We start from the raw sequence: 15,917 nt of genomic DNA on the forward strand, positions 1-15,917 counted from the left end.
TTCTTAACAATAGTAACGGTGCAGTATGTTAGGGCTACTTTGCCTAGTGTTGCAAAACTAAAAACGAAAACCAGGAAGCAAGACAAGACAATCCAATAGGGTGAGACAAAGTAAGACAACTGATTGTGGTTGTCCCAGCTGTGTGCATTTGAGGTAGTTGTTATAGTTCTAAGTGTAATCACTAGTGCAATGCATAATATTTACAATGTATAATTATAAACAAATATGGCAGCAGCAAGTCTATGCGAATTTTGCAAGTGCATGAGCAAAGTGTGAGTTTAGGTGGGGGGGAGTCCAATGACCTAAACTTCGGCTGCCAGCTAGGTTGTTTCTTCTGGCTGGGGCTGAGTGTGGGAGGAGGGAGGGGAGAGAGAGAGAGTTCAGCAGTTTCATGGGTGGGAAGGGGGGAGAGTTCAGCAGTCTCACAGCCTAGTGGATAAAGTTGTTCCTGAGTCTGGTGGTGCGGGAGCGGAGGCTCCTGTACCTCTTTCCGGAGGGCAGAAGGCTGAACAGACTGTATGCAGGGTGTCTTGTATATGTGACAATTGTGATGGCTTTGCAGCTGAGGTGGGTGGTGTACAGGTCTTGCAGGGAGGGGAGTGGAGCACCAATAATCCTCTCGGGCTGTCCTCACGATGCATTGTAGAGACTTCCTGTTATAGCCAGTGCAGCTCCCGCCTCACACGGTGATGCAGCTCGTGAGGATGCTTTCGATGGTTCCTCAGTAGAATATGTTCATGATAGGTGGCGCTGCACTTGCCTGCTTCAGTTTGTGCAGGAAGTAGAGACGCCGCTGTGCTTTCTTGGCCAGAGATGCAGTGTTGGTGGTCCAGGAGAGGTCATCGCTGATGTGCACCCCCAGGAACTTGGTGCTGCTCACCCTCTCCACTGCAGCACCATTGATGGTCAATGGGGAGTGTTGGGTGTGGCCTCTCTGGAAGCTGATGACCATCTCTTTGGTCTTGCTGATGTTTAGCAGGAGGTTGTTGTCTTTGCACCGTCTGGTCAGAAGCTCCACTTCTTTCCTGTAGTGGGTCTCGTCGCCGTTGGAGATGAAAAAATAGTCATGATCCCATGAATATATGGAGGTGTGCTTTCAAAACATGAAGTCAGTTTTCATTGCTTACAGTGATAAAAACCTTTATAACTCAGCTGAACAAGCTTTAAAATATCTGAAAATTGACAGTATCATTAAGACTCATGGTCTAAATCTTCTACATGACACATTTTCAAATTACCAATAGTGACACCTGGTGGCAGACAAAAAAGTTAAATTTTTCACTTTCATGTTCTGTGCTATGCCGGTTTCAGTAAATTTACTGAAAATTAGTCAGGAGAATATTGAGATAGGTAAGATTAAGTATCTCAAGGTTTATGACTTTTCAAATTTGGGTGTGGACGTTACTCCGCCTCAAAATCCGGTCTGGCCAGACCGGTAAAACTTAATGTACTTGGACCAAGATGATCTTCTCTAAATTTCATTTCATGGGGAGTCCAATGCTAAACACACTTTTTGCCCTTGTTGTGCGGGCGCCACCTAGTGGCAGCAAAACAAACAAACAAACAAAAAACAAACAATATTTTTACAAAAATTTTACATGTACCTTGTCGAGCCTGGCAAAGTAATCTCACTGAATTCTTTTCTGACAGGCCTTCAGACACGCCTAATTTCCTCCACCAAATATTACGTTGTGTTGATAATGGCTGTGGCCTATACAGCAGTGCTCATTATGACGATTTATCGTAACAGTGTAGTTTGACCCAGATTATCTCATCTTGTCACGACTTCACACGTTGAATGAAAGTCATTTCCTACAGACATCAACAAACATATATTCCATCGTAGTGCAAGAATCACGTCGTGGCAGAAAATCTACAGTGGGCCCCCGTGTTACTTAATCCGTTCAGCGGCTACGCTCGTAACTCGAATTGCTCGTATGACAGGCAATCCAAACCTATGTTAATTAGTGAATGCGTGCAACGCGTGCAAAAACCTTAGGTAAAAACATCACGACTTTATACACATATTAAAAATTTGTAACATAATCTACTGTACAGTTAAATAACATAAATATACAAAGGAAAAATGACATTTACCTTTGGGGCGACGTGACTTGAGCTGAGTAGAGGCGGAGGGGAGCAGAGACCAACCCGCAGAATTTATTTATTTATTTTCTTAAACGAGAACATATCACCGGCGATTTCCTTCTCTTTAATCCATAATAGAAGAAGCCTCTCCATTTTGTTGTTGACCGAGGTCCGTCCCCTGGCAAGGAAAGTCTTGCCCTTAGAAGATTGCCGAGCGGTTACGGCCATACTCACGAGAAAGGTTAACTATGCGTGCGCCTCCTTCGTATTTTTTTATTGTCTCCTGCTTCGTTTCTATTGTCATCATCCTCTTACTTCTTCCTTTACCGCCACTAGCAATTTTAGAAGCCATGTCTAACAGATAAAATTTGCAAAGTCTTCACAACATTCCTTCCTTCCGTTTTTCACTCCTTTTGTCTCCTTCCTTCCATCCCGACCAGCTGTGCCATCAAGCTAGATGAAGGCGTTCGGCCAATAGCATATCCGCATCTCCGTGAGTGAGACCAGGACTGTGACCTTAATCGACCAATAGCAGATCGGCATCTCCGTGACTGACACCGTGACTGAGACAGTGACTGTGACATTGTAAAAGCAATAGCATATCGGCATTACCGAGACATGCGTTAACAGTTGATTTCGTTGATGCAGCTAAATGAAAAAAATAGTATGTTCTCAGTGATCGTCATGTTGGAAAGACGAAAGGTTTGTGCGTAAGAGGGGGACAAAAAACACCTCGGTCCATGCTCGTAAGATGAAAAGTTCGTAAAAGAGGGAGTCCATAAACCAGGGGCCAACTGTATTACCGAATTTGCGATTCCAATTACTTAGTTGAGCCCGTTGAACAAATGCTAAGGAAATTTTGACCTTTTCTAAAACATTGACTTCGACTGTTCGCTTGCATATGCACTAATACATTCATACCCAAATATGTTCATACCTCGAACTGTTCATCCTTCAACGTGCTCAGGTCTGCGAAGGGACCGTTAAAGCTGCTTGCAGCTCTAGTTATCATTTATGTTGGTAACACACGCTACTGCCTATGTTTAGTAAGCAATGAGTGTTTATTCTGTTTGTGTTCGTTTGTGTAGAGGTTGCACTTTATAGTTAGTAGTTGTTAGTTGTTGCTATCCTGTTAATGTCGGCGAAAAATACAGTAAATTCAAAAGTTCGGCAAGTGTTTGTCTTAGTTGACTGACTTTAACATTGTTGTTGATTTATTATTCAACAGATACTACATGATACCCCATACATGAGCCAAAATAAATGTGAAGTTCAACGTGATGACTTGTGTACTCTTTCACCGGAGTCTTGGTACAGATAACCAGTCCTGAGAACAAATTCTCAACAAACTAAGTAATATTAGTCATTTAATGAATATACAATAATGTTAATAATGTTAATAAGGATAATGCAATTTTAAATATTATGAAAAATAAAATAAAATACTTAAATACAAAAAAAGGATTGTTTATGGTTACTGCAGCTATATTGGGGCGTACATAGAAATCTAGGAACTGATACCCTACTTCGCGGGTTTCAGACTTCGCGTGGGGTTAACACCCCCCATTAACCGCTAAGTAGAGGGGATCACTGTATACACCTTGTCAACATTATGAAACAGATTAGGCGGCCGACCAAAATTTTTTAGAGTGAACAAAATAGGGTGTTTGAGGCTCAGGAGTGGGATATATACTACCTCTTTCCAATCCAATGTGACTCTTCCACTCCTGGTTGTGGGTGAGGGTTGGTTCCCAATATCCTCGGCGAGAATGAACTATTACACGATTCAATCAATCAATCAATCAAATTTTATTTGTATAGCCCTAAAACACCGAAGTCTCAAAGCGCTGCACAGATGAAAAGAGGTAATGTGGAGACCTCTTTCAAAAAAAAAAAGTCGTACAGAGACATCTTTTTAGTGTAAGGTACACAACAGCATCCCCTGTCAAAGGAAGGAAAAACTCAAAAACCCCAATTACGGGAAAATCAGAAACCTCCAGAAGGGACCACAGGTGGGAGGAGCCCCCTTCCAGGCCCACAGGTTGAAGTGGATGCTGCATGTACCAAATACAGACAAATAGGTACACATTACAGACAAATACAGGTAAATAATATAGATTACAGAAAACATATTGTGCTATATAGTGCAATGATGACTTGACAGCAGGCAAAGCCATTGGGCAACCGAGTCCAACCAAGGGGACCGCAGACGGTCGATCTCTTAACCCGCGATAGTCGATCAGTGCAGGGCCAAATGTGGGTGGTCAAGTCAACCTTCACCAACTAGCTAGCCCTCTCTCCGAGCCGGGAGAAGGGGGCAGGAAAAAAAAAGAAGAAAGCTGCAGACAGGCCCATTAACTAAATGCTTTTGAGTATAAATGTGTTTTTAGTCGGGATTTAAAGATTTCTAGTGAAGTGGCTGCGCGAACTTCCATAGGTAGGTCATTCCATAGTACTGGCGCGCGAATGGAAAATGCCCTAGATCCCGCGGACTTCTTTTTAGCCCGTGGGGTCGATAGCAAACCGGCATTTTGTGATCGAAGTTGTCGGGACGGAACATATGGTGATACTAAGTCGACGAGATAGGAAGGCGCTAAACCGTGTAAAATTTTATAAGTAATTAACAGCACCTAAAATCATATCTCACGTGTATTGGAAGACAATGCAGGTCAGCTAGAATCGGAGTAATATGATCGAACTTTCTCATCCTTGTCAATAGTCTCGCTGCTGCATTCTGTAGAGACTCCAGGCTTTTAATGTAGGACATGGGAAGTCCAGAAAACAAAATGTTACAATAGTCTAGGCGCGACATAACAAATGCATGAATTAATGTTTCTGCATCGCTAAGAGAAAAAATAGGGTGAATTTTAGCTATATTGCGGAGGTGAAAAAAACGCCGTTCTTGTCAGGTTATTAATATGTGTTCGAAAGGAGAGAGTTGAGTCAGATAACACGCCGAGATTTTTTGCAGAACTACTTTGGGAAATAATACAGTTTTCCAGGTTCAATGTGGTATTCTTAAGCAAGTGCTGATGATGAGCAGGGCCAATAAATAACATCTCAGTTTTATTAGGGTTGAGAAGCAGAAAATTGGAAGACATCCATTGTTTAATCTCGGCAAGGCAAGCCTCCAGTTTACTGCACTTGCACGGATCCGTTATTTCTAAGGGCATATAGAGTTGGGTATCATCAGCATAGCAATGAAAACTAATAGCATGTTTGCGTATAATATCGCCGAGAGGAATCATGTAGTTGTTGAACAGTAAGGGACCAAGTACTGACCCCTGCGGGACACCACATGAGACGGAGAAAGACTCAGAGATCGCATCACCATAAGAAACACTATGCGTCCTTCCCAGGATGTAAGATCTGAACCAAGAAAGTGCTGATCCCGAGATACCAACACATGATCTAAGACGTTCTATAAGAATATGATGATCAATAGTGTCAAATGCGGCACTAAGATCAAGCAGTAATAATATTGATGAGACGTTGGAATCCAAGGCTAATAGAAGATCATTCGTCACTTTTACTAGGGCTGTCTTAGTTGAGTGGTTGGCCCTAAAACCTGACTGAAGGAGTTCAAATCTATTGTTGTCTATCATAAAATCGCTAAGCTGTTGTGTTACAACTTTCTCAAGAATTTTGGCGATAAACGGAAGGTGTGACACGGGCCTATAGTTAGAGAGATTTTCAGGATCTAGGTGAGGTTTCTTAAGTAATGGTTGAATGACGGCCGTCTTAAAAGCTTCAGGTACAATGCCAGAGGAGAGTGACAGGTTGATAATATTCAAGACGGGTCGAGCATGCAGGACGTCGGCTTTGCTGCATTAACCAGGTGTATAAGACACTCCAGGGATACTAAATCAAACTGGGACTGGGTAACCAGACTTTCTTGAACCTGATTTTCTGAACTAGCATCAACAAACACAGCCGAGGGGCTAAGTGGCGCTGCCTTTTTTATTTCATCCCTTATTAGCTGAATCCGCTGAGTAAAGAATTGCATGAAATGTGTGCTGAATGGAGGGAACTATGATTAATCTGCTGCTGTTGCGTTAGCTGTGCTACCGTGTCAAATACATATTTGGGGTTTTTATTAAGTAATCATTTTGGAAAAGTAATTTGTTTTTACTAACCTAAGAGCCTCTTTATATTTCAGCAAGCTACCTCACCAGGCCTGACGGAGAACCTCGAGTTTAGTTGTTTGCCATTTACGCTCAAGTTGTCTACTTAACAATTTACACATACGCGTTTCATCCGTAAACCACGCAGTGTGCCGCTTCGGACAAGTTTTAAGTTTCAGTGGCGCAATAGAGTTTAGGGAATTTAAAAGAGCCGTATTAAAATCGTTTGTGAGCTTATCGACTGTACCAATGAAAGACGGAAAGACAGCTGTTGCAAAAGGCAGTTAAGAAAGTGCAGCTCTGGTTGATGAGTTAATATCATGGCTCCTAAAGCCTTGGTTGTGGTCAATAAGACCACACTGAGCTAGGACTTCAAACGTTATAAGATAATGATCAGACATAGCGTTGGTATACGGCAAAATTGTGACCTTTGAGGCAGTTAGGCCACGGGTTAACACTAAGTCTAAGATATTACCATCCCGGTGTGTCGCTGCTTTTATTTGTGTAAAACCAAATGCATCGATTATTGCTTGAAATGCTACAGTAAGTGGCTCCAATGGGGAGTTCATATGAATATTCAAGTCACTCATAATTAATACATTATGTGTGAGTTATTAAGTCAGCCATAAGTTCAGGGACTTCATCTAAGAATCCAGAGTATGGACCGGGAGGACGGTAAATAACTACCACATAGAATGGTGGTGAGGAGCTTGATTGCATAATGAGAGCCTCGAATGTCTTGAAGATGTGATTAGTGCTCGTGCTAAGTTTAAGATTAGAATTCCAACTAAAACATGGGATCGCCCGAGTTCTCTCCTTCCCACAGTTAAAGCTGTGCGGGACTGGCCGTCGTCTCACTCTCCCATCCTCCTGACTCAACACACATAAATATACATCATATCCTGTTGGGTCACCCCATCCAACACAATTGATAACTTTGCACAAGTCGGATTGAAACACAGTGTTATCACCAAAAGTGTAATTCAATACCAATGCGTCGAGAGGCCTCACTGGATTCCATGACGTTCCTCCCGGCCATTGGCGCTGGTCCCCGACAGACCCCACCCGTTCCTAATTACTAGAGCTAGGGAAACCACCAGAGCCATGAACCTCGCTGGCTTTGGGAAAGGCTGCAACACAGTCTTGATGAAACACCAAATAGAAAACACATAGACACCTGAATAGAACCCGATAATCAACAGTAACAGCAAACTAAGCTACATGAACCTAATTACGTAAAATGAATACTACATCACAATGTAACCAAAACACATTCCACCCTTATGTTAAATTGCTAACTATAGTACAAAACCAAAAAAGAAAAAAAGAAATACACCAGCACACACATTGCAAATCAAACAAATAAAGGAAATGAGCAAAGGAATAGAAAAATGAAAGAAATAGGAGGAAAGAGAGAAATAAATAATAAAAATGACAATAGTCCCCAAAATTCTCAGAGGGGGCAGGAAGTGTCTGTGACACGTGGTACAACCTGTCCCCCTTTGATTCCAACCGGACTGCGTGAGAGGTTTGTGCACTGACCCTGAACGGGCCCGTCCACCAGGGCTCTGACCACTTGCGTTGCAACACTTTCAGTAAGATGCTCGATGGAAGGTTGGCGTCAGGTGAATGCGTGTCTCTCACTGTTGGATCTGTAATGCAAAGGGATGACACCAGCGATGACAGTTGCTCCCAGTCGGGTTTATACCCTTTTGGGGGGGTCCAGCAAACTGAAGGATGGACCTGTCCAAGGACGTTGCAGTGAAATGCGAGCCGTTGTCAGATCTAATGACTTGGGGGAACCTGTTAGTTGGAATGAAATGATTGATGAGCGCTTTGATGACAGACAGCGCGTCCTCTTTAGCACAGGGGTAGTCCTCTGGCCATCCCGAGAAAGTGTCGAATAACTAAAAGGTACCTTTTGCCCTGGACTGGAACCAACATATCAGTATAGTCATCACCACCACCTCATTCGGGCACTGGCCGGTTTTTGTTTGATGTAACTTTGTAAGTCTAACATATTTTACAATTCATACAAAGCTCTTTAACTTTAGCGAGTCCACCAGTGATGGAGTCTAAGACATCATGGACACATAACTCTCATGGGTCACTCCGTGGGCCTTGTCCAGGACATAACCCATGAAGTCGCCAATTGACAACACCACGCGCTTTGGCCCTCTCGATGGGCCAAACCAGAGTCTCATCTGTTCCACGTACATACCCTCCTTGCTTTCCCACTTACTATTTTCCTCTTCACCAAATCCAGCAAGTCGCGAATAACATCTGTTGTGACTGGTGGGAGCAAATCAACCAATTGATTAGACCTGACAACGTAGCTACTCGACACATCAGACTGGTAACTTGCGCGGCTTTGGCCAATGCGTCGGCAGCCCTGTTACCCCGTGAAGCCAGTGTATTCGCCTTGTTATGACCTGTGCATCTGATGACTGCCACATTTGCTGGCCTGCCTATCGAGTCGTGCAGGCGACGAGCCAAGTCCATGTGAGCCACTGGTTCCCCGGCAGCTGTAATAAACCCTTGTCTCCGCCAGTACAGTCCATGTACAGGCACCCAACCACATAAGCCGAATTGGAGAAAATTGTCATCTTTTGCTCTTCCGCCAATTTGAGGGCCGCACACATGGCCATCAATTTCGCCGCTTGCGCTGATGGTTTGGGGAAGTCCCTGGACATCTAAACGGTCAGGGTCCAGGGCCTCCACAACTGTGGCGCAAGCATGCAGGGGTCCTGAGGTTTTCCCCCAGCAACAGCCATCGGTGAAGAAGACCCTGCCCCTTTCACGCGGTGAAAGGTCTGGTCTGGCTTTCAAGTCCCGAGCCACCACCTCAACACAGTCATGTGGGTCTCCAGATACCCCCACATTGTCAGACATATTGATGCCCGAAAACCGTAAGACAATATGAGGTTGGGTCAGCACTGTCAGCAGGTGTCGCTGTCGCAATGGAAACATTGTAAATGCTTCGGATGCAACAAAGAAGGCCCAGATACCGCCACATTTTCAGACATATTGATGCCCGAAAACCGTAATGCAATATGAGGTTGGGTCAGCACTGTCAGCAGGTGTTGCTGTCGCAATGGAAACATTGTAAATGCTTCTGGTGCAACAAACAAGGCCACACCTTGGTCAGTCAGAATGAAAGTCTGGTATCCCATAACAACATGAGCGGTTTTGTCCACGCACACTTCCACGGCAGCTGTGTACAAGGCACAAAAGGCTGCCTCGCCTCAAAACGGTCCAGGGGCATGCTTACATACAAAACACAACTACTACCCTCAACCTTCTGGAAGACGACGCCATTTGCTACTCCCTCATTGATAGACACGTCTAAGTAGAATGGCTGCTCATCGTCGGGTTGAGCAGGATGAGAAACTGAGGCCAGATCTTGATTCAGATTAGGAAAAACCTAATTTGTATGTTCAGTCCAAACCAGTGGAGTGTTCAAATTTGTCATGCCTTTGTCTTTCAATACAACTCTAAGGGCACGTGTCCTGACTGCAAATTCGGGGATGAAGCCTCGGGAATACCCGTACAGGCACAAAAACAAAAGTGTCTCTTTCACATTCGTCGGCCAAGAATGGCACAGAATGGATGAGAGGTGTGAGGTATTCAATGTAGAGCCTTGTCTAGAGACCACTCTTCCCAAAAATTGCACTTGTCGACAACACTGTAACTTCTTCTTTGACAGCTTGAACCCCACTTCAAGTCGAGTAAGATAAAGGCGAGTTGTGGACAAGCAGATTTTAGCCGTCTCACCACCAATTAGTATATCATCGACAAATTGGATTAGGATGGCACCCTCCGGTACCACCAGTGGTTGTAGCATTTGGCGCAAAACTTGATTGAAAATCCCAGGACTTAGCTTGCAGCCTTGGGGAACGCGTGTATATTGCAGTTTTCAGCTGTTAAATGTGAAATCGAAATATTTTCTACATTCCTCAGCCAGTTGCAGGCAGAAAAATGCGTTAGCCAAATCAATCACAGTGAACCATTGCATTGTTGAGCTAAACACGCTCAAAGAGCAATGTGGATCCGGCACAGGAATGCAAGGTGTTTAAGTAATTTCAATAATTTTCCGAAGGTCATGAGCCATACGGTAATTTACCCAATCCGCTTTCAAAAGTGGGAGAATGGGAGTGTTGAAAGGGGAGTCCGACAACTCATGGACTCCGGCCTCCCAAAGTCCCTCCAGGTTGTTAGTAATGCCCTCTGCTGCTTCGAGTTTTCATGGGTATTGGGGCACACTTACAATGACATTTTTGTTTGACTTTGAACGGTACTGGAAATGCAGGGTAGCAAAGGCCTATGTCAGTGGGGCCCACTGACCACAACGAGTCAGGCAATTTGTCCAAAAGTGGCGCGGCGTCCTCGTGTTCATGAGCTCCTTGCCGTGGAATCGATAGTGTGACATGCTCCAAAAACCCCACATCCACCGCGTTAACCTGAATACAAAAAGACTCAGTGTTCTGGGAATGCATTACTAAGGAGATTTCACTTTGTGTCCAATTATCTGCCAGTTGGCATTGCTGCACCATGGGTCCCACTTCACGTGCCTCCCAGTTTAGCCTACAGCAAGTGTTATGTGTGGTGTAGAAGACTCACCCATCATGAACCATGGAGGTTGCTTTTCTGACAGATTTGTATGTCGCAACGCCTCAACTACCCCACATAAATGTGATTAGGGTTATTATTGCGGTCATACAACAGAATGAGATTGAGAGGGTTGGCAGGTAAGAGAAGAGCAATTTGATCCAGAGTTTCCACTGCAGGAAAGTCGGGTAGATGTCACCTCCCTCCTTTAGTTCAGGTATTAATGTGGCCCAATAAATGTCAGCAGTGGGCTCAAAGCATTCACGTTGCATCATGGACCTGGCCAGCTGCGGGCCTGGGTGGCAAGCAATGGACACGCCTCCCGGGAAGTGAGCCGTCAGTCCTTCCGGGCTGCAGCGGATGGTTGCATGTCTCTTTGTAGGTCACACCCCTTGAGATGCACAGGTGCTCGATTTTCAGTTAACACAAAGCGGTGGATGAGAGATTGTCCAACAACATGAGTTATTAGTGGTGTGGAGACAGGCAGAGATGTTGGAAGTCCGATGAAGCCCATCAAGACTATCTTTTCCCCAGAGTGCTTCGTTCTTGGCAAGAGTATAGACATTGATGACTTTGTAGCTCCTGTGTCAATGATCATGTAAATGTCCTTTCAATCCAAACGATAGGTTTCCCCCTTCCTCTGTCTCAGGTCTAACTCATCCTGTTGCTGGAGGCGCTTTTTCGCCACACTGGCTCTTAATTCATCCACTAATGACAAGCGCTCTGAACCTTGTGATACACATTGTCTGCGGTTCGCCTGTCCAGCTGTTTGATCAGGTTGTCCATCATGGTGTCGGGAGGGCAGCTTTCCAGCACCATGCTTCCCTGTTGATTTGCCACCACTATGTCTTCCACAACAAGTTTTTGTTGATCAGTCATTTCAATGCTGGCAGTTCCTACCAAATTGACTTCCCCAACCAGTTGCTAAACTGGGGCCTGCATAGCCACCTTACAATTATTAGATGAAGTTTGGGATGTCTCTTCGTATGCAGGAGGTGCAGTGGGCCTGGCCTGTTCTGCACCCCCCGATGGTGCCGGAGCTTGCAATAACGGATACAAAGAAGTTATCACCGACCCCTATTTTGGAATGGCCTCAACTGTTTTTGGTGGGTCAAAGTGATCCCTTTTTTCCTTCTGAACAGCATCTATAGCAGTCATCATCGAACACATTTCATGTAGGTTTTGCCGCCACTTATCATATTTATTTCTCATTAAACTTCTCTTCAACCATCCACTTTCCTTTACCTTCTCCCTCAAGTCCTTTCCTAATGCAATTACTCCCCTTTCTTCTATCTGAAAATCTTTAGCCAAATGTGCAGCTGTACATTTGTCTCTATTTACCTTTTAGACCTTCTATTTCAGCCACACCTTTTTCCACTCTTCCTGTTTTATTTTTTGCTGCTACTTTTCTGTACATGCCAACAACTGACTTTCCAGCTCCCTCCATAATTCACCCATTGTTTTATGCCATCCTCTATTGTGGCATTCACAACCAAATTTACAACATTCTGCATCCCATTCTTCCCCCGGATTCACTGGTGGCTTACTCATCTCCCAAAAAAATAGCCAATAAAGCCCCTGTCCATTTATGAGGGTCCCAAAATCCCCAACGTACATGGAAACGTTGCAATGCTCCCCCACGTCTGGGGTTGCGCCAATCCACGGCGAGACACACATCTTAGTTACCATGTACCTTTGTATGTGTCAACAATTTAAACCAATCATTCTCTGATATATTTTGCAAAGTCACCCTCGGAAAGAGAAAGTTTGTCGCATCTCCTCAGAGGCCACACCATCTGAAAAGCACTGGCAAGCTAAACACTGCTTTGTGTCCCCTATTGTTAGCATAAATATTCGAGCGGGCCATGCCCTCGTTACCACGGTTAAAACTAAACACCTATCCGTGCCCGCTCAATGTTACCACAGTTGAAATAATCGGGCCGTGTCCTTGTTAACACAGCCATACGGTGACTTCGCCTTATGAGCCCAACCGCGGAACGGCTTAATCTCATAACACAGAGGTCCACTCTGTATGTATTCTGTATGTCAGCGGTAGCCGTACGTTCTTGTGTTGAAAAGTTGTTGTGGTGTAATTAGCATGCTTGGTGGAAAAATGACAGCTCATGTTATATTCCTTAAAAATCACAATAGTTTTTTGGCAAATATGACATACTGCCATGGACCTGGGTTTAGTAAAAAAAATATTTAGGCATCCATTCTTTCTTAGACACGAGGCACTCTTAGTCTGTCTGTCTCTCTCTGTCTCATTCGCTCGCGCACTCATATTTTTCCTCTAGACTCTGCAAAACCAAGTCACTGCGCCTTCTGTGCGACCTGGTGTTGCCTGTCACTACAAGTCAAAATGAAATGAATGCAGTCATCCACATCAAACATTAATTATCTTCCCTTTAAGGCAGGCTAGATAAATAACCGAAAGGACTATATCTGGCGCGCCAGCCGTATTTTGCCCACCTTTGCCCTTGAACATACAAGAGGGTGCAGCATTCTATTATTTGCAACCAACTATACTTGGAACATGTTATATTGTGCATCTTGCACTTAAATATGTGCCTAATAAGTATCTCCTTTTTCCCTATAGGAACCCCTGGGGTTGGAAAAACAACTCTGGGAAAGGAGCTTGCACAGCGGACCGGGCTTGCCTATGTTAATATAGGTGATCTGGCTCAGGAAGGTAAAAAAGGTCTGACTGCAACATTCAATGTGCCTGCATCACAACAGTGTGTGCATGCTCCCTAGTGAACATGATTGCTAATTTCAGTCACTGCCAACAGCACTGATTAGCCCCTTTCATACCACACAGTCCAGGAACTCAAGAGTTCCTGGTCGCAGGGGTTCCATGTCCAAAGTTCCTTATAGACAGCCCCCAAGTTTCTGTTCATACTGAGGGACAGCGGACGAAGCGTATTCAAATTGGACTGATGACATGGCTGTAAAGGTGAATGACAAGCAGGATGATGAACTAAAGAAGCTGCCACGCACTCCATGAAAAGGGAGCCTAATTAGCTCTGCTAAGCAGCTTGCTACCTATAAATTCATATTTGTTCTTCGAGCTGTGCAACCTGTAAACTTGAGAAGGGGATGCAGGAAGCTCCTCCGATTCCTGAAGGATAAAACCGTGAGTCCTAATTCTGCAGTCTTCACGACAGGATCAATGCTTAGTCAGGTCTCTGCATTATTTTTTTCCCCCTCTTCACATCACTCTCGCTTTACAGAACCATTTACAGTACACTCTTTTCGCGCACATAACTCACTTGTTAAGAACACATCGATTCAAAGCTGAAAACAAATGTAAATAATTGAAAACACCATACATACCAAATAACATGTTACACATCGATCAACTAAGCTACGAGTCGCTGGTGAAGCGAGCACTTTCCCTCTTCCAGTGAGTGCTTTATGACTGGAAGCCAGCTAAAAGTAGATAGCTACACAATGAAAAAAGGACTTTCTGCACTGACAACATTCAGCGGGTGTGGATCAGGTTCTTTTTGGGAGCTTGCATCATGGAGAGCTTGCCGAAGGATACGAAAACACTCAGCTAAGACGAGCAAAAGCAGGAGCTTCCGTGTAGCCCCCTGCATGTGCTTTGAGATGCACAGCTCTCAGGGAAGTGCATACCATGGACTGGGTGTCCAGCTACGGTGGGATTTCTGATCCCTGACATAACTCTCCTTTAGTGTTTTTAATGTTTTTTGGGTTTTTTTTGAAAGCTCATGGTGGGCAGCGACTCGGAGTCACTTGGAGTTGGATGTCCTCTTCTCTGTCAATACGCAGTAATCTGTTCCAGAGCGCCCATCCACCTATCATTTTTTAGCACAAGTTACCGAAGCATGCCCACCTCAAGCTACCCAGGTACAGAGGCGAAGACCCTAGTCCCAACTCGGAGCTCAGAAAGTTCTGAGTATAGGCTTGGTGGAACCTTCCCTCCCTGGACAGTTTTTTGGTGTGAAGGGAAAGGGGAACGCACACTACCAGGGTACAGCGGAAGAGGTCCTGCGGTGTGAAAGGACCTATTGAACATACAGTACATCCTGTTCTATTGGTATGCTCCTTAGTGGACACTATTGCTAATTGTAGGCTAGTGTCAAGGGAACACACACGCACACGCTTTGTGGTGTGTAATTAGATCACTTTGTCTTAAAATGACAATATGTAATATTTAGACAATTATTCATTTCGAGAACCCACTATAAATTTCAATAAGGTGTAAAGGGTGTGAAAGCTGGTGCTGTTGGCTTCTTCAGGCCGTGACCTCCAACTCTCAGTGGAGTGGTTCGCAGCCTCGTGTGACTAGGATGAAGATCACCTCCAAATCTGAGACCATGGTCCTCATTCTGAAAAGGGTGGAATGCCCTCTCCAGGTTATGGATGAGGTCCTGTCCTAAGTGGAGGAGGTTAAGTATCTTGGAGTCTTGTTCATGAGTGAGGGTAGGATGGAATGGGAGATCGACAGGTGGATGAGTTTGGCGTCTGCTGTAATGCGGACTCTGCACCAGTCTGTCGTGGTGTGAGCGGAGAGCTGAAAGAGCTGAGCCGAAAGGCGAATCTCTCTACTTACCAGTCGATGTACGTTCTTGCCCTCACCTATGGTCACGAGCTGTGGGTCGTGACCAATAGAACAAGATCCCTAATACAAGCGGCCGAAATGAGTTTCCTCCGCAGGGTTTCTGGGCTCTCCTTTAGAGATGAGAAGCTCAATCATCTGGGAGGGGTTCAGCGTCGAGCCGCTGCTCCTCCACATTGAGAGGAGCCAGTTAAAGTGGTTCGAGCCTCTGGTTAGGATGCCCCCCTTCCCCGGTGAGGTGTTCCGGGCATATCCCATAGGAAGGAGGCCCCGGGGACGACTCAAGACACGCTGGAGGGACTATGTCTCTCGGCTGATCTGGGAACCCCTGGGGATCTTTTCGGAGGAGCTAGACGAAGTTTCTATTGTCATCATCCTCTTACTTCTTCCTTTACCGCCATTAGCAATTTTAGAAGCCATGTCTAACAGATAAAGTTTGCAAATCTTCACAACATTCCTTTCTTCCGTTTTTCACTCCTTTTCTCTCTTTCCTTCCATCCTGACCAGCTGTG

The 15,917-nt window shown here is 44.8% G+C and overlaps 1 protein-coding gene and 1 pseudogene across 1 annotated transcript in view; one reads left to right on the top strand and one right to left on the bottom strand.

Annotated features, from left to right (window-relative positions):
- Positions 1-15,917, top strand: part of ak6 (adenylate kinase 6) — a 30,217-nt gene that overhangs the window by 1,752 nt on the left and 12,548 nt on the right. The window contains exon 3 of the mRNA XM_088410717.1: positions 13,420-13,512. Within this exon, the coding sequence (XP_088266843.1) occupies positions 13,420-13,512 (93 nt within the window). The remainder of the gene's footprint in view (positions 1-13,419; positions 13,513-15,917) is intronic.
- On the bottom strand, positions 3,874-8,972 carry LOC148430246 (uncharacterized; annotated as a pseudogene).

Source organism: Hippichthys cyanospilos, chromosome 1 (assembly GCF_059441005.1).
Source record: "Hippichthys cyanospilos isolate Australia breed blue-spotted pipefish chromosome 1, RoL_Hcya_1.0, whole genome shotgun sequence".
Classification (NCBI taxonomy): Eukaryota; Metazoa; Chordata; class Actinopteri; order Syngnathiformes; family Syngnathidae; genus Hippichthys; species Hippichthys cyanospilos.